The sequence below is a fragment of the Heliangelus exortis genome, chromosome 7 (genome assembly GCF_036169615.1).
Source record: "Heliangelus exortis chromosome 7, bHelExo1.hap1, whole genome shotgun sequence".
Lineage (NCBI taxonomy): Eukaryota > Metazoa > Chordata > Aves > Apodiformes > Trochilidae > Heliangelus > Heliangelus exortis.
This window is the reverse complement of record NC_092428.1, coordinates 5,392,005-5,415,622: the sequence shown is the minus strand read 5'-3', so window position 1 is coordinate 5,415,622 and position 23,618 is coordinate 5,392,005. Positions and strand designations below refer to the sequence as shown.

General features: G+C 43.4%; 1 protein-coding gene across 7 annotated transcripts in view; it reads right to left on the bottom strand.

The window, feature by feature from the left end:
* Positions 1 to 23,618, bottom strand: part of SH3PXD2A (SH3 and PX domains 2A) — a 261,178-nt gene that overhangs the window by 65,377 nt on the left and 172,183 nt on the right. For 2 of the 7 annotated variants that reach the window (XM_071748330.1, XM_071748328.1), the window contains exons 7-8: positions 17,232 to 17,279; positions 8,197 to 8,328 (exon numbers count right to left, since the gene is read on the bottom strand). In XM_071748330.1, coding sequence (XP_071604431.1) covers positions 8,197 to 8,328; positions 17,232 to 17,279 — 180 coding nt within the window. Of the gene's footprint in view, positions 1 to 8,196; positions 8,329 to 8,641; positions 8,852 to 12,330; positions 12,628 to 17,231; positions 17,280 to 23,618 lie in introns of those variants that run through there. The other 5 variants (XM_071748329.1, XM_071748332.1, XM_071748331.1 and 2 more) reach the window with 4 other exon arrangements.

Here is a 23,618-nt window from a genome sequence, read left to right as displayed (position 1 = left end):
AAAAAGAAGAAACCCAACGCTGCATAACTACAGCCTAAAGCATTTGAGAAAATATGCTCTAGTGGGATGATATCAAACTGGAAGCTTAGTTTTATTGTGTCTCTGCAGAGGTGATTATTTTTAACAATTTAAAAGCAAACACTATATGGAGAGGATCTGATAGGTACTGTATTAAGGAGGAGAGTGTTTTAAAGGAATATGACACCTCTTGTGTCCCTATTACTTGTTAATCATTCTCTTCCCTCTATAGGAAAATGAAAAGCAGCAGCAATGCTTAGAAAATAGTCACTCAGTTCTTACTACAGTGAAAATTCCCATGGTGGATCTTCAGGAAAAGCACTACTAGTTCAACTTCACCAGGGCTTTATGAATGCACTGAAGGTCACTATAGCCTGGCATCCAGCTGCTCCTAACTCAAACAGGATACAAATAATACAAGCTACAAAACAACTTCTCTATCTCACCAAAACACCTCTACTAGCAGAACTCCAGAGCAGTCTGGAGGTGTCCCAGGAAAGCTTCAGCATAATTAGGCATTGAAAAGAGCAGAGTGTTACCAGCCAGCCATATTTCAAGTATTCATAATGAGCTTGTCACCAAGAAGTCAGAGCAAGTACGTACTGCAGTTCAAAGCTGGGCAAAGGAAAACCAAGCAAAGATGTCTGAAATGCAAAAGGGTTTTCCAGAAGAGAGAGAAATGTCACAGTACAAATTAAAGGACAACCTCTCCTTTTCACAGGACTGGAACAAATGTTCCCAGCAGAAAAGCAGGCATCCACCTCAATCCCTTTACAGAGTCAGAAATCAACAGGTATTTCAGGTGTGGCAATAGAGAACAATCTCATTTTCCACACTGACAAAGGTCAGTTACCAATACCAGAACACTAACAACACTGGCTTTGGTTCCAGAATAGAGAATTACCTTCCAAGCTCCTAAAAACAGAAGAAACAAATATCACTTGCCAGGTAAGTTACTAAGTGGGGAAGAGAAAAGCCATTTAGGCATCACAAAATAGCAGCATGAATATCACAACACACTTATAATTCCAGCATTTTATGCATCAACCTTCCAGCCTCAGCTGAGATGATGATGTAATGATGCTCAAGTAACAAGTAGGTCTAGAAACATCAGTCTCAAACTGGCCAAGTCTATGTACAGAGTAGCCTTGGACTGCACCTCAGAGGTAACCACTTCAGAAAAGTTGTGGCATGCTTCCTTCTGGGCACAGTAAATCTGAGGTTTTGATCTTGAAACTCAAATGAGGGCTTCAGCCATAATTTGTCTGCTGAAAGTTGAACAGTCAGAAAAAGAAAGCAGCTGCCACCTCCTTACCCTTGCAGAGGCACATACTGAAAAAAACAATCAGATTAGAGAAAGGGCAAGAAAAAAGTGTTCATAAAATAGCTTACAAAACAGAATCACCAGAGAGGTCAGGGTAGACTGTCAAGGGCTGCTTCCAGCCTAGTACAGCTGCTAAAGTCATTACACTGGGTCACCCCACCCTTGGGCTCCCAGGGGCCCTCCTCATCTCCTGCTGACCCAGCTGTTTCTGGTGCGAGTATAAATTCTCTCCATCCATTCAACCTTTTGCAAACAGGACACTGGAAGAGGGAGTGCCTGTTTGCAGTGTTCACAGGGTTGCTGTCGGGCACTGTATTCCCAGAAAGGAGCTGATCTCCACTGAGAACTTGGCAAGAGCAAGTCATCACATCCAGTTTTACCCCTCTGCTTTATGTTTGTCTAAGGCTTCCCCTGGAGCCAGCAGAGAGTCCTGTCCATCCTATCAATACTCCATTGACCCATTTCCATTGGCTACTTTAAAACAAGGCACCCAGGCTTCCTCCTTAGATGCCAGATTTCAAACAGCTACAGTTGAAAATAAAAACCATTCTTTGTAACCAGACACACCATCAGGATGGTTTGCTTATACTGTTGCAAAACAAACCAAGAGAACAACCAGCTTTGATCACTACCTCCAAAAAGCCTGAAGGCAAAGACACTGCTGCAGTGAGACATGCAAATGCCATTGGGCATCTTTACCCTCATCCACAGATGTCTCTGAAACTTTGCCTGCACAGAGAAGCCCTTCTCCATCCCCTGAGCTGTAGGCATTTGAAGGAGAAAAGCATCTCTGCTTTGCCAGCATTGTCCCTGTTTGGAGGGAAAACTCCTACAAACACTGTTTTGAAACATATTAAACAACTTTCCAGTAACTCCTAGCCAAAAATTCCTAATCACCCACCCTGCCTCCTCACATGGCCTGTTTGTCTGTCTTAGTATGCACACTGGGCAGAAAACTGCGTCAGGACAGGAACTGATTCATAAGTGGATCAAATATCCTCTTCTTCAGGGCTGGTGACAGGGCCAGAATGGCAGGACTCACAGCAAGGCAGCACTGTGTTCAGAATAGGGCTCTGGAGCCTACAGACCTTTGTTTTTAAGAAGGTGTTTGGCCTGGTCTTTCCCTGAACTCAACTCAGCTTGTCAAGGTATGAACACTGGTGCACACAGAAGCGGATACATGAGCTATCCCAGGTGTTTAGTGGTGGCCACTCACATAAATTTGTCCTCTGGGATGAAGCCACCAGTGCTGGAGGACAGGTGCTTGACCCACATAAGCATTTTTTTTTTTTTCTCCTCCTCAGATGCCAAGCACAGCTTAAAAACTGATGAAGAGAAGCATCCACTGCACGAGGGCGTATTTGCTTTTTTTTTTTTTTTTTATCAGGACCATGGGCTCTTAATTGTTCAGAATTCAAACACACAGCTATGCTGAGAAGAAATAGAAATGCAAAGACAGCTTTCTCAGAGCAAACAGCAGGGCAGGGATGGATGTACAAACAGAAACCAAGTTCTGAGTCACATCTGATGGACCATGCTCTCTCAAAATGCTTTGTAAGGAAAAGAGCAGCTTTCCAGGGAAAACCAGCATGCACAATGGCACCTGAAATAAAGCATGGTGCTGGCAATTAGGCACATTGTCTCTGGCAACACACCCAACCCATGGATGCACAGCTATTGACATTTCATAAGCAAACATTCATTTGCAATTTGGTATAAAGCTGCATTCACATTTGAAGCTCAGGAAACTGCTAAAATGTCTCTTATTAGAATAAAACAGAACCACACTGGGGTTTGTCCAGCTTTTGCAAGCTGATAGCACTAATGCTCAGAGACATTCAGTAGCAGTGCCCACAGTGCCATTCTCCCCCTGTGTAAAAAGCAGGAATCATGAAGATGACATCCTAGACAAAGGGTTAAAGCTTCAGAAAAAAAGATGTAAGAGAAGAGCAGCTGTCTTCACAGAATTCAAAACAAAACTTCCCACCACACTAAAGAGAAGGGACCAAAAATAATCAATGCTGCTTGCAGAAGCAGGTATGACAGAGGGGATGTAGAGATGAAAGATACGCCCCAGAAATGCAAAGCCTCCATCTTCTCTGTTTCTTTCTCAGCCACTTTAATGGCATCCCTCTAGCCAAGATACAGTAATTCATCAAGAAAATAAACTTGGCCAGATTTGGTAACAAGAAAAACCAGCTACTTAGCCTCAGAAAGCAACACCTTCAAACAAAATGTACTATGTTTCCCACTACGAAGTCAATCTCAAAAAGCCCACAATCTAAGAGGATGGAGTTCACAACAGAAAAGCCACTGTATCCCCAGGAGTCAAAGTCACAAAAGAGCTGTGGCCTCTCTATGACTCTCTCCAAAATCATGCCTGTGAGCAGCAGTAATGAAAACAAATGGTGACCCAGAGCACATTGCCAGGCACACATTCATCTCCCAAAACTGTGGACAACCAGTAAGTCCCAAGAGCCCTGAGCCAGGACACTGAGACACCTTCCTTACAGGGACAGCTCAGTGCCATGTGCCACATCCCAGACAATGACAGAGAAGCAATCTCCCTTCCTTCCCAGAGATTCCTTTTGGTCCCAGTAAAGTTACACTAGCCACAATAGCTTTGTTTTACGTATTGCCTGTAATATAATAATGGAAATTGGCCTGCAGTTATGTAATTGCAAAGGAAATTACTTTGTTCCTGCTCAGCCCAGCTGAAAACACCATCCTACGATGCCTCCACCACTGACCTGGCTCCCAGGGGCTGAGAGGGAAGAATCCCTGTCCTGCCTGCGAGCACAGCAGCTGCAGAGGTGCTCAGGAGTGTGCTTATACTTCACCATCTGTCAGGTTTTCCATTGTAAACACTGCCACCACAGTTTATAGCTTGACCGTTTCAAGCCACATCCATGCAAAACTTGGCAGAGGGGAAGCTGCTCTGGCCCAGTCCCTCCCCCTTCTACCTTAAAGAAATCTGTGTCAATTCCTGCTTTAAAGTTACAACATTTCATTGCTGCGATAGAAATACTTTCAAATAATTCCACAAGGCTTTTTTTGGTTAAGATTTAAAGGAAGACTATGTACTTGACAGAAAAGACTGGAGTCAACTATTCACATTGTTATTTTGAAACAGCTCAAAGATGTTTAGATAGTGTTGGAAGGTTCATGTTGGTTACACAGTGCATTTAAACAAATCACAGTCACTTCTAGCAAGGAACACAACCCTTGTAACTACAGCCTGTTCCCAGACACCATCTGGAGAGACTAAACCTCTGTTCTCCCTCCTGATGCATTTGTGGCCATTGCTTCATGCATATTTTCCTCCACAGCAGAGGAAAAAAAAGAAAGATAAAAATATACAACAGATACAGACATACTGTGGGCCTTCTACTCATATAACCAGAATTTGAAGTTCTGAAGGACAATTTTCATTGAGCCAATACAGGTATGTGCTGTAAAAACCAAGTATCAAAGTTTGAGAGCTTGTACATTACTAAATAGGTTGTTCTGAAGTATATCAATCCTACAGATTTCTTTCAGTCTATCAAGATTTGTTTCCATGCCAATTGCAGCAACAGTCAAATTACAGTGACCCATGGGCTCCACAACTGAGATGAAAGGGTTCAGAAATCAGTCACCACATATGCTACACTGACCTTGCCTTTAAGTCATAATACTGAACAGAAGTTGCCACTTGAAGTGATGTCCAAGTCATAACTTTTAACTTCCATAATGAGGACAACCTTATGCAATTAATTTTTAGTGAAAGAGAAAACTAAGTATATAAGACAACACCAAATGGGTTTGCATGTCTGACTGTAAGATGCCTTAAATTCCACCTCTGATATGGAAAAGTAACACTCAATAATGCTACAAAGTAAATGCAACACACTGCTAGTCAAGATGAACACAATGTACCTTGATGATAACCAGATAAGATTTCAACAAATCAAACAACAATTTTCTTCCCTCTTCTACCTCTGTCCTACACAGTGGCCTTTGAAAGCAGAGCTTACTTTTTTCCAGTGGGGCACACACTTTGGAGGCAAATATCAGAGATGCTAACTCTAGCTCAGGCCCTAGGGGAGCAGTATGGTATAGGGCCAACTGACCAGTGCAGCTCAGGTGCTTCCTCCCTATCAAGACATGCAACAGAACCAAGTTACAGTTTAACCCACTCCGAGGAAACAAGAAGAAACTCCACAACATTTAAGCATCTGTAGACATCAACATGCAACCCTGTTCAGCCGAGGCCTTTAAAATCACAGCCATACATACTATCCAGTATATACAATCATACATACATTGTTTCCCCTAAGTACAGTTAAATGATATGCTATATGCACATATATACATAAGGGATTTGAGACACAGCAGCACACCCATTGCATAGTGTCCAGTCTGACAGGATTTCTCAGCCACACAGCTGACAAGCTATCAAGCCACTCTTCCTTCCTTTCATTGACAGCAGTGTCTGTGCTGTAAGTGACATCCATGGTACCTTCCATCACCTTTGCCTGTCTGCATCAGAACAAGTCTCATTTATGCAATCACAAATACAGTTTCACAACACCAAAGTCAATATGACCATGCAGCCAATTGAATTGCCACACATTTGCAAAGTTCAATAATCTTATTTTCTTTATAAAGAGTATCCCCATGTTCTTAGAGGTTGGAACCATGCCTTCTAGGCATGCTTGACTAGACAGACACAATTCAAACAATAAGGAAGAATTTCATTATATGCCATTTATAGCCTCAGTTTTAGCTGAAAATACAAGAACTGTAGGATTGAAGTAATTCCTGGGATATCCCTAACTTAGAAGAGAGGTAGTGTGTATGGTTGGAGTCCTGCTCTTGGAACAACTGAAACATGAATTGCCCACCAGAACAGTTTACACAAGCATTCAAAGCAAATGATGCTCTCTCCATCACCAACTGGTGGCTGGGTTTTTTGTTTGGTTTTTTTTTTTTTGTTCTTGTTGTTTTTTTGTTAAATGCCAATCTGTATAAGTATTGTACCTAAGTCAATATAAAGGACATGTTTGTAGCATGGAGTTCAGGGCTTCAGATTTCCTTCCTTGTTTATATGGACAATAGGAAATCTGGCTGCTAGGCATCAGAATATGAGCCTAAGAACTGTAATCCATCAAGTACGTTTCCTTGGAAGAGTTGAATTTACATATCCAGTAATTAAATTCAAACTCTGCCACTCTCCATTTGCAACACCACATACCACACAGTTCAATACAATATGATGCTACCTGTGGAGAGGCCACCTGAGAAGAAAACAAAGGAATTGTAATTTGTAATTTAGACACTTCTTGCATTATTTAACAGCCCAATTCCCTTGGGTCCATAAGCCATTTTCCAGGACAGGATATCATGGATAAGAATATAATTTGCCACAATAACCAGGCTTGTTCTGATAGCAGTAACACCCATTATTGACCGTGAGGAGCACTCAGGCTTGGAGGGGAGGATGCCTGTCCACTAGCCCAGACAGTTTAAGAAGTCAATATATTGAGTCATAACTATAGCTTCAAAATGGGGCAGATGAGCATTTTGACCTCTAGTAGTTTTGCAAGTGATACAGTCAGTACCCAGGAGATAGCAATTTCTATTCACACTATCCAGTTCATTTCCACATGCTATCCTTTTGGACATCACACTAAATCACTGGCCAGCAACTGACTGCATTGCTTTGAGCCAAAGAAGCATTAGGCTTTCATATGGCAGAGAAGTAATCATTCCATTAAAAAGGAAAAGAAATGAAAAAATACAAGGCATGGTCATCATTGTGGGTAACCTGACTTCATCTCTTGGAAGACGGATTTGAGTCCCAGATCAGGGCATCCCGATTCCTCCAAGCTCTGGCAAGCCCAGCAAGCTCCACAGCCAGCCAGCTGTGACAGCCCTGCATGTGAAGCTACCACATGCAATCAGCCTGTGTTTGAATGGCTCCAAGTGCCAGCATCTCCTTTGGATGAGGACACACAAATCACGAGTGGGCTGGAAACCAGTCCTGGACAACAGCTCTGGATTAATACACGAGGAGCACTGGAGGCGAGGAGGGGGAGCTTCTGAAGACAGACAGTTATTCAAACCAGCTGCTAACCAGCTCCAGCCACTCACATGTACAGAGTACGCTGCATTTGTTCTGCCTGACTCAAATCTACCAGACGTTCAAGAGTTAAAGTACACAAAAGACATCTATACAAATATTTCCCAAAGCCCTCGTTTTCCAAGTGGAAGGTGGTTATTCCAGGGATGACAAAAGAAGGGATTTCATCTTGCTCTTACATGGCAGGTTCTGCCTCCTTGCCTCAAAATTCCCCAATTATTGCTTCTGCAAGTTTTGAAACTGTGCACGGCCACGTATTTATCTACACACGTTCTCTCCCCTCCCTACTAAACTCTGGGCCACAGGCTAGGCTGTCAAGCCAAGTTTCATCTCAAGCAATTTTTAAACACTCATCCTATAAATCCTCCAAAAAGGGAGTTAGTAATGGAAATGTTGACAGAGACTTGAAGAGACAGCAGGGCAACTGTATCAGTCTAGTATACATCAGCTTCATTAGCTGCAGATCCTTCTCTCCTTCACCTTCATTTTCCATTAGTGTACTTTGGCTAATTAATACACAAAACCTATATAACATTCTTACAGTAGAAGGCAACATTTGGACCCCAGCCCAAAACAACATTGAGAAACTTCAACATCCTCAGCCAGACATAGTAACTGTACCAGATGGAGCTAACATACAGCTACAAGCAGTGATGGGGAAACTGAAAGAAGACGAACACACGTAAAAATCAGACCACTGGAAGAGAGAAAAGCACCGCATGTGTCTTACCGCTTTCATTTTTCTCTATGACATCCACAACCTCTCCCGCCTGGAGGCTGATCTCTGAGTTCTCTTGCTTCTCATAGTTGGACACCACCACATACTGCTCCAGGATCATGGGCTCAGAGCTAGCATCAGCACCTGGGGAAGGGAAAAAGCAAGCCGTAAGCCAGCTTCCAGCCATGGCTCCTCGAGAGCGACCTCCGTCCATCCGATTCACGACAGGCCAACTTGTCACCAGAGCCAAGAGAATCAGCAAACAACCTTGGCTCGCAGCATATCCCCAAATGGCTGGCCATATAGAAACAGCCTCCTCTGGCCCACAACCCAGCAGCACAGAGGGACATTGGAGAGAAGAAGAAGAAAAAAGGGGAGGAAAAAAAAAAAAAATACAAAAAGGAGCCAAAACCAGCGAATTAGTTGCAAAGTTTCATGATGGATTCTGAAAATAAACCTCTTCCCAACATGGTTTCCACAATCCTTGCTCCCATTCAGAGAGAAAAATCCTGGGCAGAAGCAGCATAATTCCACAGCTGAGCCATCCCCCTGGTAAACCCAAAGAAAAAACAGCTCTCCCCTTGGCGGCTCAGCTCCTTCTCCACTCTAAAAGCTTGAGCTGAAAGTCAAGAGGGGGCTGTAGATGCCAATCATATTCGTCTGCACTGCAGCCCTTAAATAGAAACACATGAGCGGGATTGAAAGAGAGGGAGGTGGGGTGGAGGGAGAGAGGGGAGGGCGGGGAAGAGTGTTTACTTGAAACAGAAGAAGAAAAAAAAGTTATAGCGCCAGATCCTTGCTCAAACACAGCCACCCCCTGCCTGCCCCCCGCCAGCTCCGCAGTTCCGCATTCCCCATGGCGGAGCAGCCCTGAGCAGGACAGGGGCACAGCACACCCCGGAATCCCCATCTCCATCAGCCTGTGCTGCCTTTTTGGAGACCTTGACCCAACCTCCCCAGCTCGGTTTCTCTTTGTAGTGAGGGCTTTCAGATGTCATTAATGAATGAGCACAGCCTCTCACACAAATGAGGGCAAAAAAGAGGCACAAGATAACCATTCTCCCTTCCTCCACAGTCCTGGAGTTGTTTCTTGGTTTCTTTTTTTGTTATTGTTTGTTTAGTTTGGTTTCGTTTGGGTTTCTTTTTTGTTTTGTTTTGTTTGGGTTTTTTTTTGTTTGTTTGTTTGTTTTTTTTGTTTTGTTTTGTTTTGTTGTTGTTTTGTTTTGCTTTGCTTTTAAGTTCTGACTTTTCCATCCCCAAATCAAAATTACTAAAACTGCACATTTTGGGGTGGAGTTGTGAGGAAGGCAAGCTGCCATTCCAGACACAGAAGAGGACCTCCTTGTGGTACCACTCACTGTATGAGACATCTTAGCTCTCTGGTGCAAGCTAAACAGCAAGGCCAGACCCTTCACACCCCCAACACCAGAAACAGACTGATTGTGCTGTACCTGGAAACTGCCTCCAATGGTCATGAAAACTTTCAGGACATCACAGTTTCTTAATCTGCCTTCACTTACACAGTCTTCAAAGTGTCAGAACATCGACAATTTCTAAGAGCCACCAGACACATACCTCCATGCAAAATTATTTTACAGGTTTCCTGAACTATAGCAACATGCACAAAGGCAGAGTGGTCTGGGCCAACAGCTTTATTATACATCTTACATAGTAAGAGGCAGTTCCTGTCTCTAGATTAAGACACAGATGGAAAGGGGAGACAGCAGATGTACGACTTGCTCTGAGTCCCATTTCACGTGATGAGGGCATAGCCAGGAGCAGGTTCCAGGTCTCCTGAATCTCTAATGACAAATTGGCTACAAGAGACAGGAAGGAAGCAGCATGGTCTGAAACTGTCCACTGGGCAAGTCAGGGGACTGACAGCCAAGCACAGGATGCTCATTGCTGTACTTCCAAAAGCAGCTTGCTCGTATGTATTTGGGCTGAAGATGCAAAGTGATTCCACAGACAAATAATTAGCATCTCTGCCAAGACAGAGGTAGAGTGCATCAGTCATTAAAATAGCATCCTGTGAAATGAAAATCCTAGAACAAAAAGCAATTAATCCAACTGTTTCCTGAAAGGAAACAATATCCCAATACCTCCCTTTGGGCCAGATTTAAGAAATCCAGAAAATCAGAAGACTTCCTTGCTCCCTAAGTATGTCTCTGGCTCTCCTCAGCTTACATAGGTTGATTTTCTTTAAAGAGAAGTCATCTCCTCTGGAACTTTGTGTTTAAGAGACTTAGGTTTTCTGTGGATAGTTGAGCCATAGCCAATAGCAGGAACAGGGGTAGAAGAGTGAGCTGGCAACACTGTAATTTTCACCAAAGCTGTTCATTCCAAATAAGCATCATGTTTCTGCTTATGATGAATCATCTTGACTTGTGTGTTCTGGTTTAAACCAGTGCTGAATTACTTAGAGTGTGATAAGATACTTTTCCTGTGTGACAGGGCTTCTCACACAGTCACTTCTCCAATCCAGGGCAGTTCAGCCTTATCATGTTCCTTCTACATAGTTAGGTAAGTAACACCTACAACCCCAACTCCATTTCAGTCTTCTTAAAATAAATACCAGTTCTCTAATCAGAGACAAGACCCATTGTGGCCGTATGTTCATGCATCAGCAGAAAACTCGTATGTGGAAAAATAAAGATGGGACCAAACAGTGGCAAATGGAACAAGGGACATGCAAGAAGCTACCTGCTAAACAGACACTCTAAGTATCTTTTTTCCTCTCATCTTCCTGTCAGTTTTCACCAGAGTAGAGCAAGAAAAAAACCCAAAAAAACCAAACGAAAAACCAAACCAAAACTACAGCACTGATTTGGTGGCAGGGGAAGCACTCATGTGATGCATGTGTTCCTGCTGGGAACACAGAGAAGACCAGGCTGGAGCACAGGCTGGCAAACACCCCACTGTCAGCCACCGAGGCTGAGCCAGGGACCATGTGCCAGGGGAGCGCCCTTGCCAGGAAACGTGGAGAAAAAGCACTTCAAAATCCAGCTCCATAACTCTGGCTCCAAGAAAGTGGGTTTACAATAGTCCAGCAAGATAGGTTATATCTGGTCTTCAAAACCCATAAGGACTTTACAATGCCATTTGCTCTGGCCTGCCTCAGATAAGGCACTTGCTGCAGGAAGGCTTTGTCTCTACAGTGCCTGGTGCAACATACACAGTTAAGAGTCTGTTTTAATAGAAGCTTGTATAAAAGTTACAGGGTTCCTACTAAGGAAAAAAAAATAGTGTGATAAATTCCTTGGTCTAGGAAATAACCAAGGTCAAACAAACTTGCCCATTTACAGCTACAGCAGATCATGCCTTGAGGATACCTCCTTTGGGAGGGTGGGGTCCCTGTGGCTTCTGGAGTGATGCTAGTCTAGGATTAAGCACTGCACTGTGGGGAAGACTTCAACAAAGAAGGAAAGAAATAAGAAAGGAGAGGAGGCAAGAAAAAAAGGAAAAAACAGCTACTCCCAGTAATCAGAAGCCTTAAATATTTTCTGGGTACTCTGGTTTAATTTGTTACTGTGTTCCCTTCAGGCACAGTCAGTAGGGTAAAAAAATACCAACAAACTGAAAGCTATAGTCTTTTCAGCCTTCTGTCCTCCACAAGCATCTTGAGATGAATTACTTATCAATGGCACTCAGGATGCCCACTATGTTGCTGGTATGTCATATCAGACTACAGGTTTTCCCCCAAAGGGGATTCAAAAGAACAGGACAGGCAACATGGCAGAGAGCACAGCACCAATCACACCCACCACCACGGGCACTTCCGCATCCCTGACAATTAATTCAGGTCTAATTTGCAACACAAGACACAGCATCTCATTGAAGAGTACCAGGCTGCTCACTCTGAAGCACAACAAAGAAGGGGGATGCAGAGCAGCAGGAGGTCCCCATCAAGCTCACATGCACACTGCAATGCCCCCATGAAATTAGAGCTCTGCTTTTTTAAAAGCCTCCTCAGCCCAGGCAGAAGTGGAGAGCAGTGGATAAGACAAGGCTGATGTTCCAGGTAGAGTTATCCCCTCCTCTCCCCCCAGAAAAGCAGAATTAGTGCTGTGGTTTAGCTCTAGCTTGCAAGCCCTCCCCAGAGCAGAGCACACAATAGATTGCTGGCTGAAATAAGAGTTTGCTTGCCTCTCCGTTTATTTTTGCCTCGAGTCCGTTTCCTGGTTAAAGTCTTGAGGATACCCCTCCTCCTCTCCATAGGGCTCCACTTTACAATCCTCCCGCTCCTCACCTCAGCGATTCCCTTCCTGAGGCTGGCCAGAAATGTCATTGGATCTTGTCCATGCCTCTCACAGCTGGCACTATTAAGTGACACAGTTGCACCCTGTCCCTCTCACGAGGCAGCAAGGAGGGAGCATCGTTCCTCCCGTGGTACTCGGAGACCGGCAGCTACTGTGGAAGCCTCCTAAATAAGAGTGCAGAGCACCAGTTCTGAGGAACGTCTTCCTCCTCCTCCTGTGTTGCAACAGCTAAGACCTACGATGGTTTTGCAACAGCCAAAAATGAAAACCACTAACTGGACTCCAAAAATAAAATCATCTGGACAGGGAAATCTGAGACTGCTGATCTTTGCCAGAGTATTCTGTTGTTATCAGGCTATAAACATGTCTGCTCTTTTAATCCATATAGTACACAAGCTTTTATATTCCCCTTTTATGATTATCAATCTAGTGTTTACAGATTCAGACTAAATGAATTAGTACTGGGCTGGTCAGTGGAAGTTTTGCAAAAGCAGCCAAACCCACAGAAACGGTCAGTGAATGCCATAAGGATGATTCACAGCTGAACAACCAACTGGCACAGGTCTTCTGACCTGGGCACAACTGCTGTGGACACGTGCAGGGTCTGCATGTAGGGGTGTTTGGCAGAAAGCACCTCCAAGTGTCACAGCTTTCCATAGGATACAGTTGGAGCTTCCTACTTTTCTGTGCATAGAGAGGAATAACTGTGGTAGCTTGGATCTAGAGCTATGGTTTCCTGTTAAAGCCAATTCTTCATGGGTAAGCCTTTACGTATCTCTGGAAAACTCCTTCTGGGGAAAGAAAAAATAATTTAAAAATACCCAGAATAGCAGCAAGCCTACTTCAAATCCTCAAATCAGCCTATACCCTCTAAACAATCATATGCCCAGCTCTAAACACAGGGATTTTGTTCGCCTAAAAACTAGCTCTTTCTTATCAGAAGGACCACACCACTATGATAAACAAACATGTTAAATTTGCATGTTTTCTTTGAACCCTCCACTAGTGATCTATCACCAAGTATTTTAAGACAGAGAGCTGAGGTCTCCCTAAGAATTGAGTTAGATGTCTTATTTGCATAGAAGATAAAACCCAGACTTTACCATGTAAGCACAAGAGATTACACAAGAGTTCATGATCTCACAGGGGTCTCAGAAAAGCAGTTCCTAAAATAACTAGTTCCTAGAGTAAGCAGTGGAATGAGACTGATGAAGCCTCCTACAAATCTCCTTGGGGACAATATGGATTTTTAAGCCTAGGATCTGTCTTCTATTCAGTGGGGTGTTTATTTATTTGCTTTGGATTTTTGTTTGTCTATTTTTTTTTTTTCTTAATATGCCCTAAACAATCAGGCCTTTGACTCATCTGGACTCATCTGCACTTCAGCCTGTCACTCTTCATCCCCCTTCCCACTTATCAAAATTCAGGCTATATTTGCATATCAATTATTCTTGGAGGTAAAAGGCCACTCAGAGCTCATGGCAATAGGAAAGGGGATGCTTCCCCATCCCTTCTGCTAGACAGGAATCTGCCCAGTCCTAGCAGTGTTGAACTTCATAGATCAACAGCTCTCTGTGTAGCATCCCTAAGCCACAAAGCTTTAGGGATCACCCACAGTAACAAAAGGAATTCAGTACAAGACCAGTCCAGGTTCCACCAATAAAAAAGTACTGGTAAAAATCCCGTTACCTATCTCATCTATAATGACAGATGAAAAGAAGTATTTGATAAGCCTACGAAATGGGTTATCAACCATTTCTTCTTTTCTGAGGTCAGCCAGGTGGCTTTCTTAGGAAGAAGAAAGCTATTCTGTTGCACTTTCAGGAAAGAGCTTCAGAAGCAGGTGACACCCTGCTATTAGGCAGAGATAGGATGTAAAGCAGAAAGGGAAAGGTTAGGATCTGACTGACCATTTAAGTAATTCAGAAGACTCAAAGCCAGAGAAGTTTGGGCTAAGGCCTTGTCCAAATCACAAAGGATGCCTGAGAATGAAATAAGGTTAAGCATCAGCCACTCAGTGATGGCTAGGTCAGCATGCAAACCCTCTCATCCCAAGTTAGCAGCCATGGTTAATGTACAGTAAGTTTCTCCATAACCAAGCATCTGTACATGCACCTTCCTCAACTCCACAGCACTTGTGCTCTGCAAGCATTTCAGCATATTGGGCAATGGCTTCCTTGCAGGGTAGCTAAAAGTCTGGACTTTCTTGTCATCTTTCTGGCTGCACATGGAGAAACCTGGTGAAGAGGGTAGTAACCCCATGAGCTGCATTACTTCACACCTGGTCTACTGGGTTGCTGCTACAAGCAATTACAAATGTTGTCACCAAAAAGGGAATACGGCCAGACAGCGTGGCAGCAGAAAATTGACCTAATGCCTGGATTCAGCTTAAGGTGCATGTGTTATTCTCTAGCGCTTCAAAGAAACAAGATCTGCATAAGCCTTCAAGAGTTTCAGACAAGTGGCAGCTTTAAGGTAGACTGTGACTTCCAGCACTGGAGTACGTGTTTGACACACAGCTAAAACCAGCAGCAAAACACAACCCCCATGAGATGTGCATCAGGAACGAGCTTGGCCCACAGTAAATGGCAGGCACTCTCTCAAGCAAGCACTCCAGTTCAGTTCTTTCCTCTTTACAGTTTTCAGTAGCACTTCCAACAAGATCCTGACCAATGGAGAAATTTAGCGCTGACCTTTGCCAAGTGGGGCTTGTTAGTCTCAGGATTTTTATTTTTTATTTTTGATCTGCTAGGTTTTAGGACAGAGCCAAGAAAAATTAGAGGCAGGAGGGTGAAAGGAAAAAAACCCCGAACCGTTTGAGTCTTCTTTCCACTCCTTCTTGGAAAGTTGGCTCTCTGAACAGTGATTCCAACCAACTAGGTTACAGGTAGCAACAGTTAAGAATACTTAAGTATTTTGCAAACAAATCTGTTAAACTGCTTGGAGATTTTCACACAGCTGCTAGACAGGGTCTTCCACCAGGCTGAAGTCACCTATATACTCTGGCATTTTCCCTAGTCCTGCTCAGCAGTGCAATGCACTCACGTTATTCCACAAGGCACGAAGCAAACTAGCCAAGGAATTCAATAGCAGTTGCTGTGACCCAAACCAGTGTCTCACCACAGCACCTCTCAGGATCTGGCTGTATGGCACCTGTCTTTTTCCAAAGTAGGAAATTAAACCACATGCAGTCCCTGGTTAGAATCTCTACTTTATGGAGCAGGTACAGGCCCTCATCTGGACCTTGGGCAGCACCAGACTGGTTTCTGCTCTAGTCTCCAACTCTCAGCCCAGGCACATACGATGTGGGTAAAGATCACATCCATATTCAAGTCTGCTTCATTGGCCTGCCACGTTCCAGTACAGCCCACAGCTGGTCTGGAATTAAGAGTAGCTGTTCTGGAAAGTAGGGATTCATTTGGATGAGAAGTAAACTGAAACACCACATGAACTGGAACAGCATGAGGAGGTAAAAACCTGCCAGATGTACCAGAAGACTTCTGAGCAGGACCATGTTATCAACATTCACCTTCTCAAGCACCATGCAATGCAATTAACCACTTGTCCTATCGTCATGCATAGATTTTTTAAGCCAAACTAGCAACACACTTCTAGCTAAAACCAGCCAACAGAAGGGGAGAAAGTCAAGTCTATCTATTAAACATTCCATTTTCTTGCCTTTCAAGAATGATGAAAGCCTCAGTGTTCCATTTGTCATAAAACAGTCGCACCATATGTAGAGTCAGAGAAACCCAACCTCACACCTCAGCTATGTAATCCTAAGGCTTCTTGTCATTATTTCCAAAAAGCACCACCTTTTCTGTCTCCTCCTCATCACAGTCCCCTCCTGTTCAGTCTCATTCTATTCCTCTGGCTGAAATCCCTAGTAACCTACCAACATCTGGATCCTGTGACTGAATACTCCAGATATTTCTGCACTTTTATGTCCACCTACCAACCTGAAATTAGATCTATTCTGCTATGATTAGGCAGAACACTCCCAGGGATATATTAAACTTCTGTCAAGGACAGCAACTTCTGAAATCACAGCAGTCTTGCTTACTAAAAATCTCAGACAAGCAAGCACTTATCCATTGGGGATGATGGCAGTTTGTTCACATACTTTGAACATGGCATGATCAGGAATGTTTACCAGATCAGGTATGGAAAGCAGCAGGTATGTTTCCATCTTTCCTTGCCTTAAGGCCTACGTGTGGTCTTAACTACCTGAATGACCAGGCCAGCATTCTGTACAGACACAGTGTTTATGGTTTATGAACATTCTTCCCAAGTCTGGGGGAAGAAGAGACCTCTTTTCTGGTAGGTGACAGATGTTTGGAGAAGAAATCCACTGATTATTCAGGTAAAGTCCTGATTCTTTATACAATAAAGCTTATTTTTCACCTCTTACTAGATTACTCCCCTTCTCCATCCCACATGAGGTAGGAAGGGAGCAGCTGTACAGGTACTTGAGCTGTGGCCAGGGTCAACTCACCACAGAGAGGAAGCTGCTTTGTATTGTGGCCTTGTGTTGAGCAAGGGAGATACAATCCAGCAAATACTATCCACTGCTAGCAGCAACATCAAGTTGAGGCAGCAATCAGAACAGCAAAACTCTTCCTTCCCAGGAAACATGCAACATGAAAAACCAATATGCAAGAAGAAAACAGATCCTGGATATCTGCTGCCAGAGACTCACATTCAAGACAACTCCAGAACCACAACACAGTTTGAACTACACACTTCTCTTTTTAATAGCATGCAGAACACCAAGACACAAGTATTTACCTGGAGTGACACTCTTTTTTGGAGTCTCAGACAAACTGGACATCCAAACTTGAAATCCAAGAAGAGGGCAGCCAGGAAAAGAGAAAGTAATCAGAAAAAGAAAAGAAAACAGTCATATCAGGAAGTTTGAAAGTTAGTCAAGACAGCTTTGAAAGAAATACTAAGTTTTTCTAAAGAGTGGTGTTGGCATGATGGGGAAGGTCAAGTCATAAGAACTATCCAGTTAATTTTTATGTTTAGGGAAGTAGCAGAACTTACGAAACTGATCTGCAGTGATCTGATTTTGAGATCCTGAAATAAAATACACTTATTCCCAGTAGGACAGGGAATGCATACCAAGAGACAGTTTGATTCATTAAGCCTCAGACCTGCAAAAGTATTTGTAGCTGTTAATGATCCCCAGAAGACCAACAGGAAACCCACAGAGATTGAGCTTAGCAAACACATGCAAGTTTCTATAAGAATTTTGTTATGCTGGAACAACACAGAGGAAAATAACAATAGACAAATAATACTCCAAGTGAGAAAAGAACACAAAGTTCCAATAAAGGTACATTCAATGTATAACTAGAAATACCACTTCTTAGCCAATGAATGAAGCAGAAGTCTGGTTAAGGAGAAAGCTAATAGAGTTGCTACCAATAAGGTCAGACGATTTCCCTCCCCCTCCATGAAATGAGGTGTAAATACTTGGCTTGGGATTCTGGGAATAATCTTCAAATGTTAAGTGGTGGGTTTTTTTGTTTGAATACACTGGAATAACGTTTTAAGTGCTAGTAGGTTTGCCCTCATTTCAAAATAAGAACCAGCAACCATTCTCCTTCTGTGGTGTGAGGGAGATAAGGACAGCTGTTACTCTCTCATTGCCTAGGAGAGGAAATGAGGAGAGGTGTTTATATAATAGGCTAACAACTTCCTAAATTCTGACAAACTCCTCAAAAATGCATTTTTAAAACTATTTTGCAATGGGGAACCCAGTTTTAGCCCCTCTGTTTAACAGCAGAGAAGATCAATCACTTGAAAAGAGGGGCAAGCTATACTTGTGGCCTTGTCTATTTGAGTTGTTACTGTCTTTTGGCCTACAGAACAACCTAAAATCAGTAATAGATGCCTAATACGTGTGTAACTGAGAAATTGCTAGCATGATACAAGGTATAAGAAAAAACTTCAAAATCTTCCCACTGGAAAGCAGAGGTCCAACAAACACATCGCTGCATTTCCTCAGCACTAAGGAATAGTGAGGCTTTGAAATCCTGTCTTTAAACCAGACACACAATTTTCATTGACTTACAGCAAAACTGGAATTCAGATGGATTCAGTGTTTTGCTTACATTTCAGTAAGGTCTCAATAGTGGCTGTCTGGAGAAAAACCTGAGGTCTTCCAACCATCTAACTCCAAAACCCACACACTGTACTCTCACAATACTGTACAAAATGAACCACAGTAAGTTACAATAATTTACTTTGGATTACCATTTAAGAAAAAAAAGGAAAAAAAAGGAAAAAAAGGAAGAGGCTCTGCATTGGTAGAGTACAACAGGAAATCATCTGGCAGAGTAGCTTGTGCTCAAGCTTACGGACAGAATATATATACAGCATGTTCCTATTACAGACTTGGGGCACACACTGGAAAGGGTGTGAAGGAGTTGTTGTCAGCAACTTGTCTATTAGCTTTTGAATAGACTTCCACTGCCTTCAGGAACAGGATTATGAACTTCAAGCAGCTGTCAGATCTTTTTCCAGACAGAAGAACCTGAATATGGCAGCTATAAATAAAGCAGAAGATGTATTGCAGGAACAACTGGGAAAATTTCAAACAGTTTTACCCAATCCAAGCTGCCAGCAAAAGGCTGAAACTGCCAACAGCTAGTAGGAATAGATAGTAGGAATTAGCTGCACCTAACACAAGCTTAGGGCTACCATGGCCCAAGAAGAGTGGGAGTTTGAACCTAGATCTACAGTAGCCATACTGAACACCCTGCAAGACATCGCAAGGAAACAAACTTGCTATAAAAACCAATTATGTTAGCTACTATCAATCTTTTTTAAGAAAATTCCTTTTTAAATGAAGTATTTTTCTCTTTGTCAAAACCATTGTTCTAAGCCAGAATAAAAGGGGAATCTAAGTATCAACTGGTAAACCATTTCACAGGTCCCCAGCATGGGCTCCCTGGCCCAAGCAACAGCAGAAAAGCAGCAGAACTCCTGAGCTGCCCCAGCCTGACAGCAGCTAGATGTGGATGAGGTTGCTTCTGAAGCAGAAGACAGCTAGCATATTTCAGCTGCTCCTGCACATCTGCTTAGCATTAAACTTCCTTCTTGGGGATTTTTTTTTTTTTAATTCCAAGACATTTAAGCTCTAATTGCTACCAGCTTCTAAGAGTTCCCCCTACAAATAATAAAAATATCAGACATTAGTGATGGATTCCACTTCACAGAGAGCTCAAATGAAGAGCTGCAGAGGGAGCCAGGATACAGAGGCGAGGTCAAAGGCCCCAGGAGCACGCTGTGCCCAAGGCAGCAAAACACGAGCTTTGAACAGCCCTGGGTTTCCCCTTTAGGACAGAGTTTTACTGGAATTCTGCATGGGTCTTGGAGCCAGTTTCCAATGGGATTGGTAACGGTAAATGAACAAACCCTTGCTTCCTGCCTTTCCTCTCCCCAAGTCGCCACACAGCTCAACATCAGCTGGTTGCAGATGACTTAGAGGGGTGGGGGGAATCTCAGTATTTGGAAGGGAAATTAAAGCTGCCTGCTCAAAGCAAGCTACTCCTAAGGCAACTGCATCCCTATTCTGCTTTTACCACCACCCCCCTCAGACCTTGCTGCCAGCTTCAGACGGAGCCAGAACAAATCCCTCTTTTTAATTATTTTTAAAAGCTCAAAAAGAAACACTGGTCCATAAATTACAGCTAAGCCACAGGGCCGAGGTGGTTGTGAAGACTGAAGAGGAGGCTCCCACCAGAGCCACACTGCACAGAAATAGCAGCAGAGCAGGCACTGGAAGAAGCTGCTAAACCCCAACCATGCAAGCTGCTACCACCGCAGTGGGCAGGTTCAGATGGGTCAACTGGGCTCCTCCCCAGGGAGGAAGGAAAGGAAGGAGTTAGGGGGTCAAAGACTCTAAAGACCTAATTAAGCTCATTGCTGTGGAGAATGAAACACATGAAATCGATGATTTTATTTATATTTCACCAGAAGCTTTTCTGCTGCCAGTGAGATGGGGTTGTTTGCTGTTTCTCCCATCCCTGGCAAGAAGACAGGCACCAGCCTGCTGAGGACCAACACTTTACACTTGCAACACAGCCCCACTTGTCTCATTTTAGCAGCAGACTATTTGTCTCGTGTGCAATTAAGAGTGGAATGAGCTTCAAGGAAAAAACACAAAAACTAGAGTTGGTCTCAAGTTGAATGTATGAGCTCAGTGCTACTGAAATTCAGGAGATGCCACATTCGTGGTTCACATCAGTACTTCACATCCAGCTGAGTCCTGGTCCAGCAGGTGCTGGAAGTATCTATTGAAGCAGGTTTCTTTTTGTCATTAACACTGCTTAAAATGTTCAATGTTGAGTCTAGCACCTGTTGTTCAATACTGCTGTAAAGGACAGAAGGAACACCCTCCTTAAAAATCCATGTGTTGCATTTTGCCAAGGCTGTCAAGAACCTTTATAACAAACTTTAAAAATCAAGTGTCTGTATAGCTTTTAACCCTGTTAAGCTACATCTTGCCCAACGATATTCCTGCAGTAATTCTGGAGAAATGGATCATACTGGTCATCAGTTCCAGAGCTGTTGCAGTTCTGGCCATGCAATCCTTGCACCACATAGTTTCTGCACATAGCTGAGGAATATGCATGGACCAAAGACAAGTTTCAACAAGTGACCTGGATGTGGCTACCTTCCTTTGGAGGGCTAAAGAAAGTTTAATTATACAGGCATGACTTGTTCTACAAAGTTGCCTTCCACAGGCAATAGCTATTTTAAGTCCATTTAATTAGTGAAACTATTCTGCTTTAATGAAGCCATGCCTCAAAAATCACCTGGGAATCTTCTTGCAGTTGATAAGGTGCATCTTAAAGTAGTGAGAAGAGGATAATAAAAACAAGTGGTCGTGCTAAAGATATTATGACATCTGAAAGACACTGCCTCTTTCCAACAATATTTAATTCTGTATGTCATTAATCCTCTCCAGGATGAGGTACTACTGGCTCAGTTATTCAGTGACCACAGTGGTGAGTGCAGCTGAGCATTTTGCAGATTAATTTCCCAGACATACACCCTTCCTGTCTTAATTGAAGGGATGAAAAGAAACTAGGCAGTACAATTTTAGAGTAAACTGAAGCTAGACTAGCTTCCAGGGAAGTGCTCCACTCCACTTCAGAGAACTTCACTGGTGGTCCAGTAACTGGCAGAGATTCCTTAGACTGAAGCTGGGGGAGGTAAAAGCTTCCACTCATCACTGTTCAAATAAAAGCCATTAAGAGAAGAATGGGGGTGTTCTCATCTCAACAGTGGTATTTGATATGTCTGCAAGAAGGGAGCTGCTCAGGCTGTTACTTTGAAGAGTCCATATCTTAGAAGTGGCCTAGAGCCTTGTTCAATGTTATGTTCATCACATATGGTGGAACGAAAAATAGTCTCTATTTCAATCTAGATTTTGGAGGTCACATTTGCCAAAGAGTTGGTATAAATGACAAAGTGCCACACTGTTTTTATGAGTCCTCAAGTGAGACACCTTACTGCTTCTGACAAGCAGAGGCTGGCCATCCATACAACCAAGAACAGGAACATCAATGAGGAGCCCCAAAACTGTGGGGCTCGTTTCTGCTGCAATCTGCAGAGCAAGCACCAGGCTCAGTGTTCCCTCATGGCTCTGTTAGTCATCTCCAAACCCTTCATGCCCACTGTTAAACCACCTGTCTGCCTGTTTCCAGGTTTCTGTCCCCTTCCCCTTCAGCTGGGGCTGGACACTTCGGTCAAATGAGAAGGCAGTATGATACAGTACTACTAGACAGGGCAGGGAGAGACAAATACTTGGTGTTGCCCCCTGGAATGGAAGTAGTTATTTAAAAGAGAATTACTCTGATGCAGAGTCTAATATAGATCTACAATATGGCTGTAAAACAGTTTGGAAAGAGGAAAAATGCAGATGAGCCTTGGAACTGGAACCATAGTCACACATTCCTGACTCAGACAATTGACTCATTCAATCAGGCAGAGAACAACAGCTAGCCAGAGAAACGGGAGGTTGGCACAGAAAGGTCACAAGTGTTGTGATCTATTTCAAATGCTACTGCCCAAGACACCCCATTGAATTGCCCCATTGATGTTTCTTCCTCCAGGCTCCAGAAGGACCTAAATAAAAACAACATTTGTGCCCAAGTGCCTGACCCAGGGTGGGCCTGGTCAGCCATTACACTTCCTAGGTACCATAACAACAGATTTACTTGCTACTGTGGCTGCTGTGAAAGCAGCAGCCACCCCTGTTCCTCACCAGAGCAGCTTAAATAAGCTTTCCTTGGTCATGTGTCTGTGGGATGCTGATGCATCATGTTTAAAGCAAGTGTTCCAAGATAGTCCTTGAAGAAATATAAATATATTAATTTCTAGCATCTGACCACTGCAGATATCTTCTCTTCTATATATCTGATGCAGAACGTCACCTCCACTCTCAATGCCATCTGTTCAGGAGGTAGTATGCTAAAGTGCTGTATCTTGAAAAAAATATCAGACTAACAGATTAGCAAACATAGATCCAGCTAAAATGCATGAGTAAGAGGATTTCCAGCTGGCATTAAATAAGGCCTTTAATTTTACTCCTGTTCACCAAGTCCAGCCTCACCATGGACAGTCTGAGCAGGGTTTGAACTTGGGAAGAGACATTGCAATTGTGCAGGGCATGGAAGATATGCTGAGCCACAGTGACAGGCCCAGCAGCAAGCACCTTCCTCTCCCCAGCAGAAATGGCCTCTCCAGGAGCTGCTGGGGCTCCTTGCCTCCCCGGCACCACACTGCAGACCAATCTCAGACCACTTCCACTTGCCACGTAAGCAGAGCTGCCTGGCGTACACTAGACCCACACACACTGCTTGGAAAATGCTCACATCTGGCTTTCACGTGACTCAAGCATGCCTCAGAAATTCATCATCTGGATAACTCACTCCTGCAGGGAAGAAATCCACAGCCAGAGAGCCCTTTCCAGAGTCAGAATGGAGTACTGAGGCTCGACAAAATGCACAGTAACACACCAGCTGCATTTCCACAGCCTCATACAGTCCTTTGTCATTTCTTAAAGTACAAACGTAAAGAAAACTTAGTCCCAGTTTATTCCTCTGTTTACTTCTTCAAATGTCCATCCCCTTTGCAGACCCCAAAATATCCAGGATT